This window comes from Tilletiaria anomala, assembly GCF_000711695.1.
Source record: "Tilletiaria anomala UBC 951 chromosome Unknown K437scaffold_21, whole genome shotgun sequence".
Classification (NCBI taxonomy): domain Eukaryota; kingdom Fungi; phylum Basidiomycota; class Exobasidiomycetes; order Georgefischeriales; family Tilletiariaceae; genus Tilletiaria; species Tilletiaria anomala.
Genome location: NW_013547001.1, coordinates 69,949 through 85,932, shown reverse-complemented (window position 1 = coordinate 85,932; position 15,984 = coordinate 69,949). Strand labels below are relative to the sequence as shown.

Below are 15,984 nucleotides of genomic sequence, written 5' to 3'. Positions count from 1 at the left end.
TGGTGGCTTGGTTGTGATCCCGAGGGTGCCTACCGGCGAGCGCAGCGACATGTTGTGTTGGAATCTTATGTTGGATTCGATGAAGACCAAAAAGAATCGAGGGAGAGGAGATCAAAGGACCAGGTGATGACGAGCTGGAGGGAACGCGCCAGTCGTCCCCACTGCCAAAAGCGAGAGCGAAACATTTTTTTTTGAGGGGAGAGGCACGGATGACCTTTGGCACTCGTTTGTGAACGTCATACAAGCAAAGAAACCTCCTTTATATCCAGTCATCAGACACGTGGTACACTGGGACACTTAAAGCAGCTCAAGCTCCATCCCGCTGGGTGATGCTTACATCGTCGGCCCGCATGATCTACAATGGATCAACAGCAGGACAGCGTTTTCCTCAATCGGAACAACAGCGCTGTCGCGCCATTGCCGTTCAAGCGCAAGATCAAAGGCGTTCCCCCCACCCTTGTCGGCGTAGCGTCACGATCACAGGCTCAACCGACATTCGCCACCTCCTACGAACATAGCTATGCGCGCACGAATGACAGCGCTGCACATAACATGACGACGCCGAGCCCGTCCGACGAGCCCAATGGTGGGTCACCAGGCAGCCTTCCGTCGAGCCCACCGGCGCATGGAGGTGCTTCCTATCACCCAGGCACAGGGCCGATCCAGACGCAGAGTCGCAAGCGATCATGGGCTCCGTCACTGAATACGCTGCCGCTCGCGCATCTGCGTCTGCTGGATACGACCAGCGCAAGCGGGTTCGGTAACACTGGCTTGACCGATCCGGTCACGTCACGTCCGCTCAAGACGCCACAGGGCGAATTTTCGTTTGGATCTTTGCTCTCAGCTGCATGTAGCGATGCAGAGCAGGCGCAGCAAGGGAACAAATCCACCGCATTGACCGGCAGGGAGTACCCTGGGATGACGCTAAACTTGAATCATGTAGAACAGCAGGAGATGAAGCGCGAACGGCAGCGGAGGCTTCAGTTGGAGTCACAGCGGCAGCAAGAATGCGCGCACGCTCAAGGCGAGTCGGGCTCATGTTCAGCGGAACCACCGACGAAGAGGCGGAGAGGGATGGCAGGAGCTATCGTAGAAACGGCCCTACATGCGACATTGATGGCTGGCGCCGCCGCTATCACGGCGTATTCGCTATGGTCCAGTTGGGGACGTAAAAATAACGACGAAAACTCGCCCTCTCCGGGACCGGACCAGCAGCCGCCTCGATGTGAGGAGCCGGATCCTATCATACCAGGAGGGATTTCAGACTCTGAACCGCCACCGCCATATCATGTAAGTACCAACGTGACACCTGCTCATGCGCTCCTTTCCTTCGTTACACTCTATATGCCTTTCTTACGCTCTTCCAATAGGCCGAACAGTCCACGCCGCTATCGCCCGCCCGCTCACAGAGCTCTATAGGCCGGCCACAACGCGTATTTGTTTCCTCACGACGGCGGCGGCTTATCTTTCCGTCGCAGCGCAATTCAGGCCGCGCACACATCCGCGAGATCGCAGCTGCACTGCAACGGCAAGCGGCGGAGAGCAGCGCCTCTCCTTCTCGCGAAAGGTCATTGCCCCTGGAGAAGGAGGCGGTCACGAAAGCAAATGCCAAAGGGGAAAGAGGAAACGATGAGGATGAGGATAATGATGAGGATGAGGATGACGACGAGGATGCGATGTACAAGCGCTTCGAGGAGAAGATGAAGAGCATGATTGCAGAGGGGCAAGCGGCATTGTCGAGCAAGGCGGACCTGGACGGCATGGATGTGCATCTAGATGACGAGCTACCACCAATGCTGACTTCCAGCGCTTCGGAACCGCTGCATCTTCACCAGCAGCAACTGCAATCGCAAGCGCGGTCACGGCATACAACTTCCCATCATCGCTTCGCGTCTGCTGATCTAGCGAGCAGTCAATTGCACAGGGACCCTTCTTTATCGACGCATAACAACGGCGGCGCATCGCTCGCATCGGCAGCACAAGGTTTCCATTTCAATTTCCAGCAACCATCCCCTCGCTTCAAGCAGACCACACCTCAGCCATCAGGCAAATCAGCATCAACAATATCAGCATCAGCATCAGCAAGAGCAGACCCAGCACCGCACAACCCTTTTACGTTCGCACCGCGCGGCGCAGGGGGAGTGCCGAGGTCCAGTACCGCGAGCCGCAGCATGAATGGACACGACCATGGTCATGCAGACACGGGCAGTCCATGCGCACGCTCTTCGGCAGCCGGTGCTGCGGCTAGAAACGGTGGGAAAGGAGGCGTGGCGGGGTCAGGAGCAGTCTCACCGCCGAGCAGCCGCGTCAGGCGATGATGTGCCGTGCACCCTCATTTGGATGGCATTCCTTCCCCCCTCCGGCGAGTCGCACACTCACAATACACCACACCACTCTCATTTGTCTGGCTTTACGCTTTTCAGCCTTGCACCCGCCCCCGCCTCGTGCGTTCAGCCTCAGAGGAGGAATGCAACGTAGCGAAAGACGGCCACCCATTCTGTCCTGTTGTACAATTTATGTAACTAGCTTACAGATTCATCACTTGCTCTCGTGCGATGTAATATGCTGGCTACAGACTGCATCAGCGCCACCATGTAACGTGAAGCGACACTGAGAGCGCAGCTGCTGTCTCTAGCGAGGTCGAGTTGGTCAATGATAATGCGTCGTAGCAATGAGATGCTCCAAATCGGCATTGCCCTGCGAAAAACCTCATGTGCCGGGTCGCAGTCGCCGTGTTCAATGCAAATGCTGTGCTACGTTCAACGCCGCCTTCGCATCAACCCTGCGAGCAAGATACCGCCTACGGCGGCTGCGCCAGCCGTGATTGCCATGCCGATGTAGCCCTCTGCGGCACGTCCAGAGAGTGTGCATGGAAGGCGAGGGTCAGCTCTTGGCTCTTACGCTTGCAACTGCATTTCGATACCAGTGGCCTGACTGAAAGGAAGCTCGCAGACGTACCCCGTGTTACGCCTTTCTCGATCAACTGTGCGAGTGATTGCGCTTGCAGATTGTTGGGTTCCCGATCGATCAGAATTGCTACGATGGGCCGGCGCCGGAAATGGAGAAACAGGAAATTGGAGCGTCAGCACATGTCGTCGGATGGCCAGTCTTTCTGAGCGAGCGGAAACCACTCTAGCGTCAAGGTCCCAACTTTGCGCATCCTCGTATGCATCGCCGCCACCGAGACGAGAGAAGCAAAGCCACAGCCTCGTGGCAGCGAGCTGTAGGCTGAAGATTGTGCAGCCACGCCGGCAGCCCAGTAAGCGTAGGCAACCGAGGTTCGAAATTGCCCTAGCTTCACCCATGCACTTTCTAATACTGACCATTGAATCTCTTCGCCTCTTCAAAGTTGCCCATCTTGTAATGGCCGAGGGCGAGGTAGTAGAGGCATTCCCGTCGCCTCGGTGGATCGCTGCGGTAAATGTCCGTGAGCAGGTCAACACCAGCGGCCATCTCGTCGCGCCGGGTGGACTTGACGAGGCCCCATGCGTAGTTGAACTTGGTCTGCGTCGTCGCATGCCCGCTCGAGAGCTCCGAGTGGTACTGCATGCGCAAGACCGAGAGCTCCGAGGGCGAGAGCGACGTTTCCGCATCTGCGGCATAAGGCAGAGACATGGCGCTGGAACTCGACTGAACCCTGGCTGCGGGTGGTGAAGGCCTACGTGCGCTGGGCCTGTTAGTTCCTCTCCAACGTCGGATCAGATACTTGCGCTGCCGGAAGCTGGGATGCCTCAGGCGACCCGTGCTTCTTTCTGTCCTTGATGACACGCAACTGACAGCGCTTGCGTCCTTGAGCTCAACATACGAAGTGTGCGAGTGTGCGAGTCCTCGACGTCACGCTTTTGCATCGCTCCGTCAGGGTTCGTCGGCGTGCAGCTTGCAAGTCTCTCGATAGCAACCCTAATAATCAGGCTTTGGGGCCGCAACTTGCACCGATTCTTTGACCGATCCTATCTAGTGAAGGCGTTGATGGATTCTCGGCATTCCGTTAATCCCGGCATGCCCGACCTGTCGCCCTTAGGGGACACCTTCCATCGACCTATTTCTCATGCATTGGGACATCGTCCGAATGCCGCTTGAATCCTATGGGTCTCCTTCGGAAAGGTCACAAAGCGCACGTCCGTTTCGACGTTTTATTTTGCACAGACTTACATACTGCTGCGCCAAGGCGAGAGAAGCCGCGATCGGCGTACCCTGAGGCATCTTGCGTCTGCCTGCTACCAAGCAGCCCAGAAGCGCATCTGGCCTCTCCGAGCTGGAGCGTGCTTGATCGTACCCACTGTATCAATCTGAGTCATGACTTCGGCAGCTAGTTCGAGGATAGAGGGAGTACGTGGGCTCGCTCCACGCCTCAAAACGCGATTCACGACGCTCTTCGCGCCCAACGACGATGCCGACGCTACAGGGCAGGTGCTGAACAACTGGCAAATGACAACTCCAATCGTGTGTCCGCCCATGGCAGCTGCATGTGGCGGAGAGCTGGCCGGTTCTGTGTCTGCAGTAGGTGGCTTCGGATTTATCGGTGCCGGGTACTACACGACACAGAAGCTGAGCGAGGAAATCGCGCTTGCTAGAGAACAGCTTGGCCCAAACGAAGTTGACGGCAAGCCTGACACAGCGATGCTGCCCATCGGCGCGGGGTTTCTTGTCTGGAATCTCACAAAGCTAGCAGGCGGTGAGATACCCTCATCTAACGACTCGCCGAGTAAGTCAGAAGCCCACGCCATCCTCGATCTCGTCGCGACAGAGCGTCTCGCAGCGCTCTGGCTTTCCTTTGGCACAGTGGCAGAGACGAGCGCGTGGCTTGCATACTTCAAAAGACGCGTGCAAGTCAACTCAAGTAGCCACTCATGGAAGCTGTTCATCGGCGTTGGCAATTTGGAGGAGGCACAATCTGCGCTGGAGCACTACGCGCCGGACGTGCTCGCCATCACTGGCGGCGGGGCGGGCGGGCACGGACTCGCTGCTTCGCCGCCCCTCAGCGAATTCCTGCCCAAGGCAGTACATCTTGTTGCGTCTGCAAGCAACTCTTCCTCGTTGGGTGCAAACAAGACACCACTACTGCTCGGCGCAGGCGGCCTCTCGGACGGCGCATCGCTCGCCTCAATCCTCACTCTAGGCGCCGACGGCGGAATCTTCGGCACACGCTTCCTCCTGACTCCGCAGGCGAGCTACACCCGCGCGCAAAAAAATGTCCTCTTGAGATCGGACGGTGCGACGCTGCGCACGATGGCGTTCGACGAGGCGCGCGGCACGACTGGCTGGCCCGCCGGCGTCGATGGTCGCGGCATCCGCAACGCCACTGTGGACGACTACGAGGCGCAGCGCGGGGGCAACGCCGAGGCGCGCCGGGAGGTGTACGCAGAGGCTGCAAATAAGGGCGACGAGAACAGGATTGTCACGTGGAGCGGGACTGGGGTAGGAAACATGCGAGATATTGTCGATGCCAGGGAATTGGTAATGCGCCTGTCTCAAGAGGCGAGAGCGGCTGTCGAAAGGTGCAGTGACTACCTGTAGTAATGCTCACATATTCTATCATGAAGGCACACTGCGTGTTCACGGTCATACCATGGCTGCTGCTACCCTTAGGAGGTAAGTACATTTTTGCACACTGTAAGTCAATTTGAAGCCACACCTTGCATGCGGCCGACCAAGCCATTGGCACCGCGCACGAGGACGGATGTCTTGTCTACCATGGCGAGATGCTTGCGAGACTGATTGGCGTGTAGCGCTGAAAGAGAGCCGTTGCAGTAAGGGGTAGCATGTCGACGAGACAGGGCACCACGAGCAGCTTGTATGGACACCCAGCTGAGGTCCTCTCATTCGACAGGTGACGGATAGAACCTGAAAGTACGCCGTCGCCGCTACAGTTTGGGGTAAACGGGGTCGATGGGGTGATGACGTGATGCCAGCATTTGGTGCATTCTTCACCCGGGCTTTGGCCACCAAAAAAATGAGGCCAATATTTCATTTTGTGCACAAGCCCTAGGAATTACGCCTGGAATGCGCCGTAAATCCCCCGCGCCACATCATCAAGCGAGGGTTTCAGAACGTATCTCCTGGTATTTTCCCTCCATTCCCTTTCTTTCGTCACACTTGGTGTGCTGCCGATGTTGAGCTACAACATCTCGATGCTGGTCCTAGTTCTTCTCTGCTGGAATATTAAGGAGCCATGCAGCACACACGCAGGTCGGACGCTTGCAACGAAGCAGTCGGCGGAGCGCTGCGCGTATGTATATATCAGCGGTCGAAGGCCCGGTCGACGCCGGAGCTCTCCTTCTTGTCCATTCATACCCATTGATCCTTTCCTGCCAAAGATCTATGCACTTTCTCGTCCGTCGACCTTGAGTGGCATCGACCGATGTTCAAGAAATGAGGGCTACAGGTATCGCACGTGCCACAGCCGCAGTGGCATCCACCACTGCGCTTCTCGCTCCTGCCGTGGTTGCCTGTGCAGTTAGCGTCGACAATGACTTCTCCGTTGACTCATTCATGCCGCCCCTCCTCGCCTCGCCAATACCAATGCCTCGTCTGTCCTCGGAGTGGTGCGTGTAAGGCTCGCTTGAAACGCCGGCCGCCGGCCGTCCAAAGGCAGTTAGCTGATCTTGTCGCCTTTATTCCATGTCCTCACAGACAACTGTATCCGGGAATACCTGGGCCAGCCAATCGCAAGTATATGTGCAACGACACCTCAAACTGGCATTGAATGCAACCCGCAAGTCAGCTGCGGGCGGTGCGCCCAGCTCCAAGTCAACGCAAGCGCCGACGCTGAATTCGATGGCTTCCACCGCCGCAAGTAACGTGGCCTCCTCGGATCACTTCGCCATCGTGGCATAACTTGGTGCCCTGAATCCGCTCCTGCTCACGCAGCCAGTCTATCTTGTGGGCGGTAGCCTGACGTGCACTCTCGACTTTACCGGTGCTGCGCAAACTGCACGCACAACTTGCCGCAATCGACCATCGACGCTCGCTCACTTCTTCCCCGGCGCAGCCGCCCACGGCCCCCCAGTTCTTCGCACAAGGCTTGCTCTACCCCACAGAGACCGGCTTGCCGGTGTGGGACAAGCTGTCGACCGCCGTGGCGCACCACCCTGCGAACCTGATCAAGAACTCTACCAAGGGCCTCATTGACATGGGCACCGCGTCCGACAGCTGGGACTATGGAAGGACTTTCGCATATCAGGTCAACCAGGCGCCTGCCTATCTCAAGGAAGTCACCATCGTCATCGGCATCGTCCAGCGCGCATTCTACGAGCGGTGCATTCAGGCCACCAACACGTTCATCCGCTAACGTCGGGTACGAGCTGCACTCACGCCAAGCCATAGATCGTAGTCGCGATATTTTGCAGATCCATAGACCACTTCCAAGTGAAGCGTAGCATATACCACCTGAAAGAACATGTACTCGTAGAAAGCGCTGCTCTCCCCTTGGGGACACAGCAGCACAAATGTGCCCTAAATATTATCTCTGATCCCTTGAATAATTATCTCCTATCCCTTGCGAATTATAAACCAGAAAAACTACAGCGTCTCGAAGAAAGACAGATCATCCGCCGTCATCCCTCTACCCGCCGAAGGGCCATTGGCCTTCGCCTTCCCCTGTGTCTGCTGCAACTGCGTATCCGACTGCACCTGAGCAACGTCTATCGACGAGCGCGTCTGCTGCTGCCCTCCCAGACCGCTCAGAAGGCTCGACACTGCAGCTGTTGCGCGACCAGGTGGAGGCGGTAGCAAGCCACCGGCACGCGTCTGCCCAGGCGGAGGAGGGAGGAGCGGCCCACCTTTGTTTGTCATCGCGGCTGGCGGTGCAGGCGGTGCCGGACCAAGCGCAGTGCCGGCCGATGGGCGGCTGGCGTGAGTTTGCTTCTCCGGAGGAATGCCTGTAAAGTATGGCTGTGAGGAAGAAGACGCGGTGGCCCTTGGGCTGCAGAGAAAGTCGCCGAGCAGGTCGTCGGCAGCAACTTTGGAGCTCTTTTCTGTTTGTCTCGCGTCGGGGGCATTACTTTCTTCTATAGACATATCGCCTAACAGATCGTCAAGCCCACTGAAAGTTGGTTGTGCAGCTTTGGCGCGAGTCGGCACTGCTGGCGCTGGCGGTGGTTGCGACATTCTCCCTGCACCTGTTGACAGCCGCGATCGGGTCGGAAGGGGGTCGGCAATGGCAGGCTCGTCTCGATATCCTGGCGCGCCGCCTCCGAGTACACCGCCAACATCATCATCATCATCGTCATCCCTGTAATCCTTCCCGAAACCGTCATCGATTGTACCGGCTCTGCCGCTCGCGAAAGGAACGCTGGCATATGGATCCAGTCCTCCTGCAAATCTGTTCCGCTGCTCCAAAATGCCAGGCGGCTTGCGATCGCCTTTGCAGCCGATCAGCTGGCCAGTCGGGCTGCCAAACCCATCAGACGATGGCGCGGGACTGAACTCGGATGCAACTATGGAGGCTGGCGTGCGCAGGCCTTGCGGGTTGGGAGAAGAGAGGTTGTAGTTATCGGAGCGCGCTTGGGCAGGTGCGTGAGACGGTGGCGCGACACATGCGGGAAGCGTAGCGTGAGTATGATGCTGCTCCAGCGATTGTATGCAAGCTGCTCTGGCTGGTACCGGACTCCAATCCGAGAATGTTTCCGATTGAAACTCCCCAAAGAGATTCGCGCTGCTCTGCGCACTGCCGGCCGAAGAGATGCGCGCAGACTGCGGAGTCAGACGTTGTGCTTGCCCAACAGAAGGGCCGTTGTGAGCACTGGCGTAACCATTTGACATGAGAGGTCCTGTCATTGAAGCGCCGCGCGGCCCGTTGTGGCTTGCACAGGGCGCCTGCTCCAGTCGTACCGGCCGATGTGGGCCAGACGTGGCGAATTGTGGGCCAGCAGGCGACTTGGCACCTGAGTGGTTGTTGCTATCCATCGTCAGCCAGTGGTCCCGCGGTGAGCCCGAAGTGGATGTACCACCGCTCGTCGACCGCTGCGGTTGTTGCTGACGAGCAGGTACGCACAAGCTGCTGGAGGCGCCGGCGCCTCCAGCAGGAGCAGGCGCCTGCCTGCTTACTGGCCCTGCCGAGTACGGCTGCTGCCCGCCAGCACTGTGCACTTGCGGGGCCGTCTTGTCCAGCCATTCGAGGTCGGCGTGGGAAAGGTGACCCTCTGCGCCTTCGAGGCGATCCGCGTATGACTCCTCCGAGACACCGGCCTGGATGTGCGCGGGTGCGTCCTCCCGCTTGCCGCCACCCCACCTGCCAAACCACCGCGTGACGACCGATTCCGTTTGCTGCTCGTCTGTGTCCGGTCTCATCTTGTTCGCCGCGGCTGCCGCCCGCGCCTTCTTCTCGCTCTCGTCGTCGAAGGACAGCAGGTCCCTTGCAGAATCCGGGTTGCTTGCAAACGATGCAGTCGTGCCAGTCTGCGGCGCAGGCTCGTCTTCATCATCCTCGTCAGCAGCAGAAACAACCGCAGCCGGCGCGACGCCCTTCTTAGCCGACGCAATTAAGCTGGAAATCATGCCCGCTGCGCCTTTCGTTGCGTCTTGCTTGGATGTCTGCACGAAGCCAGGCTTCTTGCTGCCCTCCTCCTTTTTCGCACTGCCGTCCTTGCTGACCCTTGCGCTGTCCTGATCTGATTCAAGACTTGCGCGCCCTATTTGAGGCGAGGTAGTGCTCTTCTGGCTGGCGCGCAGGCGGGCAAGCCATGTAGCCTGCTGAGCACTCGTCGCCGATTGCGGATCACGCGGAGTCGATGCACCTGATCCGACGCTTGCTTGCGCGCCGTCGTTGTCTGTCGCGATCGGTGGCACGGAGATCTGGGGCGGCTTCTTGCCCTTCTCGGCTCCCTGCGCCTTTTCTGGGGCTAGTTTGCGTTCAATGGCGGCTTGCCTGTGTGATCATGGAGTGGAAGATCCTAGTGTCAACATTGCGACGCCAAGCTGCCAGATTGCCCGCCCAAGCGGGCTGATTGCCTCGACTCACAAAGCAGCGGAAGACAAAGTTGGCGACATTCCTGGGCTGCCTGTTGCCTCGGCAGCTGGCTCTGGTGGAGGAGCTCCCCAGGGGCTCTCTTCATCCACAAGCGCACCGTCTGCTACCCCCTCTCCGCCACCTCCCAGTGCTCCTCCCCAGCCAGCACTCACGGGCGTCAGCCTGGAAGACCCACTATCTGCTATCCCTATCTCATTGAACGAAGTGCTAAGCGAAGCGTTCGACTCGCCCCCCCATCCATCGCCGTCCCCTCCTCGTGCTTCCTCTGCTCGGCGCGGCGGGATGCTCGACGTAGACGTGCTCTCTCCGCCCTGCTTTTCCAGTGATGAGGCGGACGAAAATTTGTACCCGGGACTTCTGATGGGTGCCCATCCTGATGCCGCCGACCCAGTAGCAGACGCGGGTTCGTTGGAGGAAGATCGGCAGCCCCATGTGCCCTCACCGGCACTGGCAGGCGCTGCGCTCTGGGAAGCGGTGCTACTCGTGCTGTTGACCTTCTCTTTGGCGCTAGAATAGCTTGCGGTGCTGTATGTTGATCGCGCTGACGCTGGCGGCGTCGCGTCGTCCGCTGTGTTTCGCGGGACCGCTTCTGCTGTTGCGAAAGATGTTGCTGGTGGTGCGTCGGCAGTGCACCAGGAAGCTGCGTCTTTCGTCAGATTCGCTTTCGGATAGCTCGCATCACTGCTAGGAGATATAGAGCCCCATTGCGGTGGATCAAGGCCTGACGTGCTGGGGGTGCGTGGTCCACCACCTTGTGTGGCAGATGCACTCGCACCCTCAATTGGATCGGTAGATGCTGGCGAAGCTGGCCCCCAACGCGGAGCAGCATTGTAGTCTACAGTGTCGGCACCTGTTGACCGCGGCGCATCTGCTGTCGCTACGCTGCCATCGCTGACGCTGAAGCTTGGGAGCGTAGCTACCACGGCTGCAGAGTTTCCGTCGGGTTCGGCCCAGGGCGACGACGACGACCAGGGATCGGCTTCCATCCTTTCTACTGTTCGCTGGCGGCGCCCGGAAAGGACGCAAGCTCCCTCTATAAAAGAGGCAAGGGCGCCGCGTTGTGATCAATACCGAGATGAATCAATGACCAGCGAGCGGGAGGAACATATGGAGCTGAGGGAAGGAAGAACATCAAAGCAAAGCTTTGCCTGTGGGGCTGGACGAGTTTGCTGCGCTGCGCGTGGAGACTGTCATTCTCTGTGTGGAGCCACATCACTCAGAGGGCTCGTTGAAGAGCCAGGCGGCGCCTTTACAGAGTCCTCAAGGTCTCTTTGGACAGCCGCAAGTGTGCTCCAAACTTGCTAAGACGAATAAAGAGTCGCGGACATCCTCGGCAGACGTTGTCGACAGATGATTGCGAACTTGCAGATATAATACAGTGTAAAGCAATTAACACAAAGAGCAGCAAGGAAGTTGACGCCTGAGTCCTTTTCGGCTGCCATTCCCTCCTTCGGAGAGCGAGGCTTTCAAATGTGTGCCTCATTTCCCGCCACCTTTTCCCGTTTCTTTAAAAAGGACATGCTTCTTGACTGCAGGGAGAAAAAAAGGGTCAGCAGGAGGAGGGTGAGAAGAGTTGGTGCTCAGAAACCACTCACCCTTGGGGTCATACTTCATGAAGGCGAGCTTGTCTGCTGTCCGTGGCCGTCGTGTGGTATATTGGTAGCCGGTTCCAGCTGTACTCAGCAGTCGCGCAATGATAATTCTGCCATGTAGTCGATGCAAAAGTTGGAAAAAGATAAGTCAGGATATCGTCTCAGGGACAGACGAGATGTATACAAAACGGCGTCGCGTGTGCTCCCACCGGTGCTTACCTTGCCTTTGATTTGGCTGCCATATTTCCTCTCCTTGCACACTTGGCAAGGTCTCTACTCGAGCCTCGCGCGCTAGTCGAGAAGCCAATGATATCTTTGATCGTCTGCGAGCTCACGCTTCGGTAGGGTGCGCGATGAAAGCCGTTATCACCCGATGAACACCATCTCCAGTATGCCAAGTTGTTGGCGTCTTCGCGGGGAGGCGGGAGATGAAGAAAGCAGTAATTCGCCGAAGTGCTGCTGCGGGTGGGATTTACAGAGAGTCAAGACGCCGACGCCGCCTCCAGCCGCCATACATGGCTCGCATGTACGCAGGCACACATTCTTGGCCACCGCCCCCCCCTTCTCAACTCACTAACAACGACCATCAAGCTGAACACTACATGCACACAGCCCAGGTCGTTGTTAGACTTTCCATGCACACTCGACAGCATCATGCACGTCGCGAATTATCATCGTGGGCCATAGATACCTCTCTCGCCCTGCGGGTCATTTCTCGAGTTGTCGCTAGGCCGCGTGGCAGTCGTGTTCCAACGGCTGGCCGTCGCGGGCTTGCCCAACGGCCGCAGCGCACACAATATCTGACGGAACCTTACTGCCCGCTCACCCACAGACTTACGCGCCCTCCGAATCCCCGCTCCACCGACTCTATTGGGCAGCTCAAATTTCACGCTGGTTGTCTGACTACTTTTGCTTCCAATTAGGGTGGACAACTGGTGCCGCCGCTTCAGTGACCGGGAGCCCTCCAAGGAACGACCGATCATCAAGGCAATCTGGTGCCTCACACTGTTCACAAGAGTCTTTCCTCCGAGACATAATCTTGGTCGCACGGAGCGCTGTCGTGCCATGAGTCACTTTTCTCGTCAATGATTCCCAGCTCTCCTCACAACTGGCGCGCTCAGGACCGGGCAGGCTCCGCTCATGGCAGAGTGGAACATTGGCTAACACGGATTGGCTATCCGTCGTTCAGCGGTCGAATTTGGAAAGAGTCCGAACGGGAAAGTGGAAAAGCATGCAGCGAGCGTCAGGGATGACAATGTCATTCGGCCAACATGACGGTATATATTCGATCCACACTTCGTCCAGTTTCCTTTCCAATTCTTTCCCTCACCACCATTGCTGTCTGTCTCGTTCTGTTGTCCTCCTCGTCAACCCCTTTCATTCCTCCGTCTCTCCCCTCCTCTCAACTTGGGCCTGGTGCTCATCATACCCTATCCGCCTTAACAGCTAAGCAACCACTTTCATTTTGGCTTCGCACACCCTCTCGCATTCCAAGGACCCTCGCTCTTCCATCTCCCCCCCACAGCGACTGGCTTCGCTGCCCTATTTGACTCGAGCGGTCCAATTTTTCCAACAGCTAAGCCTCCTATCCGATCCTCCCTACCGCCCCAATACCCAAGTCTCTGGAGAATTGACAATCTCAGGTCGGTCGATTGAACGCCAACTCAACGACCACCACACCTCTTTCACCACCTGTCATTAAAAGGAAAGAAAAGCCAGGACCCCAGTACAAGCAGACAGCATGGTCGTCATCGGCTCGAACACCGCTCTCACCGCCCTCACGGCCACGCTGGCCGTCCTCTCCGCCGCGCAGGCCCGCCCGGCAACTGTGGAGCAGAAATCAGGTCAACAGACGGAGCAGCCGCTGAAGCGCATGGCCAAGGTGCTCGTCCGCAGCACCAACTCGCCTCCGCTTCCCAAAGCTGCTTCGGCCGTCAACGTCGCTGGCGCGCGTCGTAGCATGCCCAAGCTTGCGCGTCGCGCCGAAGCCAGCGTTCGAAACAAGCGTGGTCACGGTCATGACCACGGTCACACCCACGAGCACATTCATGTACACGATCATGATCATGATCATCGCCACGGCCATGCTCATAAACATGTCCACGTGCACGACCACGGTCACAAGGGGCGCAAGTACACAAAGGAGGAGGTAAATTGAGATGTTCTGTATGTTGCTGCGAAACGAGATCTGACCCACATTTTTCCTTTCACCCTCTCGCCGCGCCCTCATTCGCTTCCGTATAGATTGCCCACCACAGCAAACACTGGGCCAAGCACCACGGCCTGGCCAAGCGCGAGCCCGAGCCACACTCCCGCAAGGCTGAATACATCTACCAGCCCAGCAGCGGGAGGATCATTTCTGCCAACCGTCCTCTCATCAAGTTCAATGCTCGCGACGGCGTCATTGCTCCAGCCGCCGAGGAGGACCAGGTGGCTGGGCCTGCTGAAGATGAGACCAATATGGCTTTCAACGAGAAGAGGCACTCGTATGCCAACATACTTGCCGGCAAAGTTTACGGGAAGAATTCATACCGCCCAGATTCGCTCCTCAATGTCAACATCAAGCGGGATGATGACACTGAGGCCATGGGCGATGCTCCTGAGAAGCGGAGCCCTCACTCCAATCTGCGCGCTGGCGAACCTTACGGGTACTGGAAGCCCGACCCGGCGGCCCTCCTGGACGTCCACTTCAAGCGCGAGCCGCACTCTGGTCACTGGTATGATCACCACCGCGACCACGGCCATGGCCACGAGCATGACCACGACCATGAGCACATTCACGAGCACATCCATGAGCACAAGCGCGAGGCGCCGGCCATGGACCAGCAGAGCATCGATGTAGAGGAGTTTGCGAAGCGCGAGCCGCACTCTGGTCACTGGTACGATCACCACCGCGGCCACGGTCACAACCACGGCCATGGCCACGACCATAGCCACGGCCATGACCATGACCATGAGCACATTCACGAGCACATTCACGAGCACAAACGTGATGCTACGGTTGAGGATCTTGCTGCGCGTGCTTCTCACTCTGACCACCGGTACGACCACCATGACTACCATGGTCACGGCCACGACCACGATCACGACCACGACCACGCTCACATCCACGAGCACGCGCACGAGCACAAAAAACGTGGTCTTCTCACGGGTGCGATTAAGCCCCTTCTTGCTCCGCTCAACGCCATCCCCGGGTTTGTCACGATCAGCGACTTGCTGCTCGGTACTGATACGACCGATGGCCTCGTCAAGAAGGTTGCCTCGCTGGTCCTCCACGCCGAGCCGGCACCTGCCAGCGCTCCAGCAGGCAGCGCTCCCTTCCGCTACAGCCTGATGGCTTCCAAGTCGGAACGCACGCAGATCTGGCTCGTCCCCACGGACGATTCGTCCACCGTCACGGCGCAGACTCTGATGGCGTCTAGCGCAACTGCATCTGCAGCGCCCCCGTTCAACCCATCGGCTGCCTCTTCCGGGAGCGGTGACGGCTCGATGATAGTCAAGGTCGTTGTTCCTTTACTCAACACATCCTCATCCCAACCGATGACATGGTGCGCCACATTCAACACCACACCTCCGAGCCCGTTGCAGCTGCAGCCTTGCGCCAACGCCACGACGATCCTGCAGGACACGCCCACCTCGCAGCGCTTCTCTTACACGCCATCTTCCGGCGCACTTGCTCCGCTGTACGCCAAGGAATGGGCAGGTAACATTTCCAGTGTCGCGGACGGTAGTACGGACGGATCTGCCACTCCGCCCAACACTACGCCGCTCCCCACCGCCTCGCCTGCCCCTGCCCCTCCCGCTTCGCGCCGTCAAGCCCCAGAGCCCGCCGCTGACGATGTGGACAGCAGCAGCTCCGGCTCGGATACCAGCACTCAGGGCGACGACTCCGTTACTGGAACCGCTTCCACGCCGGGAACCACGGCTCCGCTCTCCGCAAAGGCCAACACCAACACAGTCACGCTGAAGTTCACCCCTGCCGGCATCGATTCACAGGGTTTCCAGCTGTCCAATGCGAGCTCTGGCCCTTCTGCGCCTGCTCCACCTGCAGCAGCTGCCCCGGTGTCCGCCGCCATCGCGCCTCTCAGCAGCAGCCTGCCTCTACCTGCGGCGCCTTCCGCTCCGGTCCCAGCCTCGGCTGTTCCCTCGAGCTTGGCATCGTCTAGCCTCAGCGCTCTCCCAGCCGCCTCGCCCACGGCTCCGACCAGCGCTTGAACGTTGGATGGGTGGACGGTCGCAGAGAGGGTTCTACCACACATCCCCCTTGTCCTCTCTCCATACCCCCTGCGGTCAGATTCCATGTACTTCGCGCCACACCTGAATACATGTCCATTTCTCCGCAAGTTCTTTACTAGGCAGTAGGCCCTTTCCAGTCGGCATATCATCTTGTCGGCTTGACGGACCGGCACGGAGTACGGGTGA

At 58.3% G+C, this 15,984-nt stretch overlaps 8 protein-coding genes across 8 annotated transcripts; 5 read left to right on the top strand and 3 right to left on the bottom strand.

Annotated features, from left to right (window-relative positions):
• The first annotated feature begins 249 nt into the window (after positions 1-249).
• On the top strand, positions 250-2,594 carry K437DRAFT_293700 (uncharacterized protein). Its single transcript, XM_013388913.1, has 2 exons — positions 250-1,290; positions 1,371-2,594. Exons 1-2 carry the CDS (start codon positions 361-363, stop codon positions 2,316-2,318), a joined length of 1,878 nt encoding a protein of 625 aa, XP_013244367.1. The 5' UTR covers positions 250-360; the 3' UTR covers positions 2,319-2,594.
• Positions 2,545-3,782, bottom strand: K437DRAFT_255255 (mitochondria fission 1 protein). The gene is made up of 3 exons (XM_013388912.1): positions 3,324-3,782; positions 2,959-3,036; positions 2,545-2,845 (listed from the first exon to the last, which is right to left on the bottom strand). The coding sequence occupies exons 1-3, from the start codon at positions 3,613-3,615 to the stop codon at positions 2,760-2,762; spliced, it is 456 nt and encodes a 151-aa protein (XP_013244366.1). The 5' UTR covers positions 3,616-3,782; the 3' UTR covers positions 2,545-2,759.
• Positions 3,783-4,056: 274 nt separating this feature from the next.
• K437DRAFT_255254 (inosine monophosphate dehydrogenase) lies at positions 4,057-5,566 on the top strand. Its single transcript, XM_013388911.1, has one exon. The coding sequence runs from the start codon at positions 4,456-4,458 to the stop codon at positions 5,515-5,517; it is 1,062 nt and encodes a 353-aa protein (XP_013244365.1). The 5' UTR covers positions 4,057-4,455; the 3' UTR covers positions 5,518-5,566.
• A 401-nt stretch (positions 5,567-5,967) lies between these two features.
• Positions 5,968-6,731, top strand: K437DRAFT_76574 (uncharacterized protein). Its single transcript, XM_013388910.1, has 2 exons — positions 5,968-6,545; positions 6,634-6,731. The coding sequence occupies exon 1, from the start codon at positions 6,111-6,113 to the stop codon at positions 6,459-6,461; it is 351 nt and encodes a 116-aa protein (XP_013244364.1). The 5' UTR covers positions 5,968-6,110; the 3' UTR covers positions 6,462-6,545; positions 6,634-6,731.
• A 610-nt stretch (positions 6,732-7,341) lies between these two features.
• On the bottom strand, positions 7,342-11,261 carry K437DRAFT_255252 (uncharacterized protein). Its single transcript, XM_013388909.1, has 2 exons — positions 9,962-11,261; positions 7,342-9,868 (listed from the first exon to the last, which is right to left on the bottom strand). Exons 1-2 carry the CDS (start codon positions 10,954-10,956, stop codon positions 7,522-7,524), a joined length of 3,342 nt encoding a protein of 1,113 aa, XP_013244363.1. The 5' UTR covers positions 10,957-11,261; the 3' UTR covers positions 7,342-7,521.
• Positions 11,262-11,449: 188 nt separating this feature from the next.
• K437DRAFT_222258 (putative 50s ribosomal protein L33) lies at positions 11,450-11,674 on the bottom strand (the record flags this gene model as incomplete). Its single annotated transcript, XM_013388908.1, has 2 exons — positions 11,450-11,499; positions 11,566-11,674. Coding segments are annotated over 2 exons (159 nt in total), but the record flags the coding sequence as incomplete, so codon positions are not given.
• Positions 11,675-12,720: 1,046 nt separating this feature from the next.
• K437DRAFT_76544 (uncharacterized protein) lies at positions 12,721-13,208 on the top strand. The gene is made up of 2 exons (XM_013388907.1): positions 12,721-12,769; positions 12,793-13,208. The coding sequence occupies exon 2, from the start codon at positions 12,834-12,836 to the stop codon at positions 13,110-13,112; it is 279 nt and encodes a 92-aa protein (XP_013244361.1). The 5' UTR covers positions 12,721-12,769; positions 12,793-12,833; the 3' UTR covers positions 13,113-13,208.
• Positions 13,209-13,303: 95 nt separating this feature from the next.
• On the top strand, positions 13,304-15,777 carry K437DRAFT_262044 (uncharacterized protein; the record flags this gene model as incomplete). Its single annotated transcript, XM_013388906.1, has 2 exons — positions 13,304-13,711; positions 13,807-15,777. The coding sequence occupies 2 exons, from the start codon at positions 13,304-13,306 to the stop codon at positions 15,775-15,777; spliced, it is 2,379 nt and encodes a 792-aa protein (XP_013244360.1).
• Between the last annotated feature and the right edge of the window lie 207 nt (positions 15,778-15,984).

Coding starts and splice junctions, on each gene's coding strand:
- K437DRAFT_293700 (XM_013388913.1), top strand. CDS start 361: ATGGATCAACAGCAGGACAGCGTTTTCCTCAATCGGAACAACAGCGCT. Junction 1,291..1,370: donor AACCGCCACCGCCATATCAT/GTAAGTACCAAC, acceptor CTCTTCCAATAG/GCCGAACAGTCCACGCCGCT.
- K437DRAFT_255255 (XM_013388912.1), bottom strand. CDS start 3,615: ATGTCTCTGCCTTATGCCGCAGATGCGGAAACGTCGCTCTCGCCCTCG. Junction 3,037..3,323: donor AGAGGCGAAGAGATTCAATG/GTCAGTATTAGA, acceptor GGCCCATCGTAG/CAATTCTGATCGATCGGGAA. Junction 2,846..2,958: donor CGAGAAAGGCGTAACACGGG/GTACGTCTGCGA, acceptor GACGTGCCGCAG/AGGGCTACATCGGCATGGCA.
- K437DRAFT_255254 (XM_013388911.1), top strand. CDS start 4,456: ATGGCAGCTGCATGTGGCGGAGAGCTGGCCGGTTCTGTGTCTGCAGTA.
- K437DRAFT_76574 (XM_013388910.1), top strand. CDS start 6,111: ATGTTGAGCTACAACATCTCGATGCTGGTCCTAGTTCTTCTCTGCTGG.
- K437DRAFT_255252 (XM_013388909.1), bottom strand. CDS start 10,956: ATGGAAGCCGATCCCTGGTCGTCGTCGTCGCCCTGGGCCGAACCCGAC. Junction 9,869..9,961: donor ACTTTGTCTTCCGCTGCTTT/GTGAGTCGAGGC, acceptor ATGATCACACAG/GCAAGCCGCCATTGAACGCA.
- K437DRAFT_76544 (XM_013388907.1), top strand. CDS start 12,834: ATGACGGTATATATTCGATCCACACTTCGTCCAGTTTCCTTTCCAATT.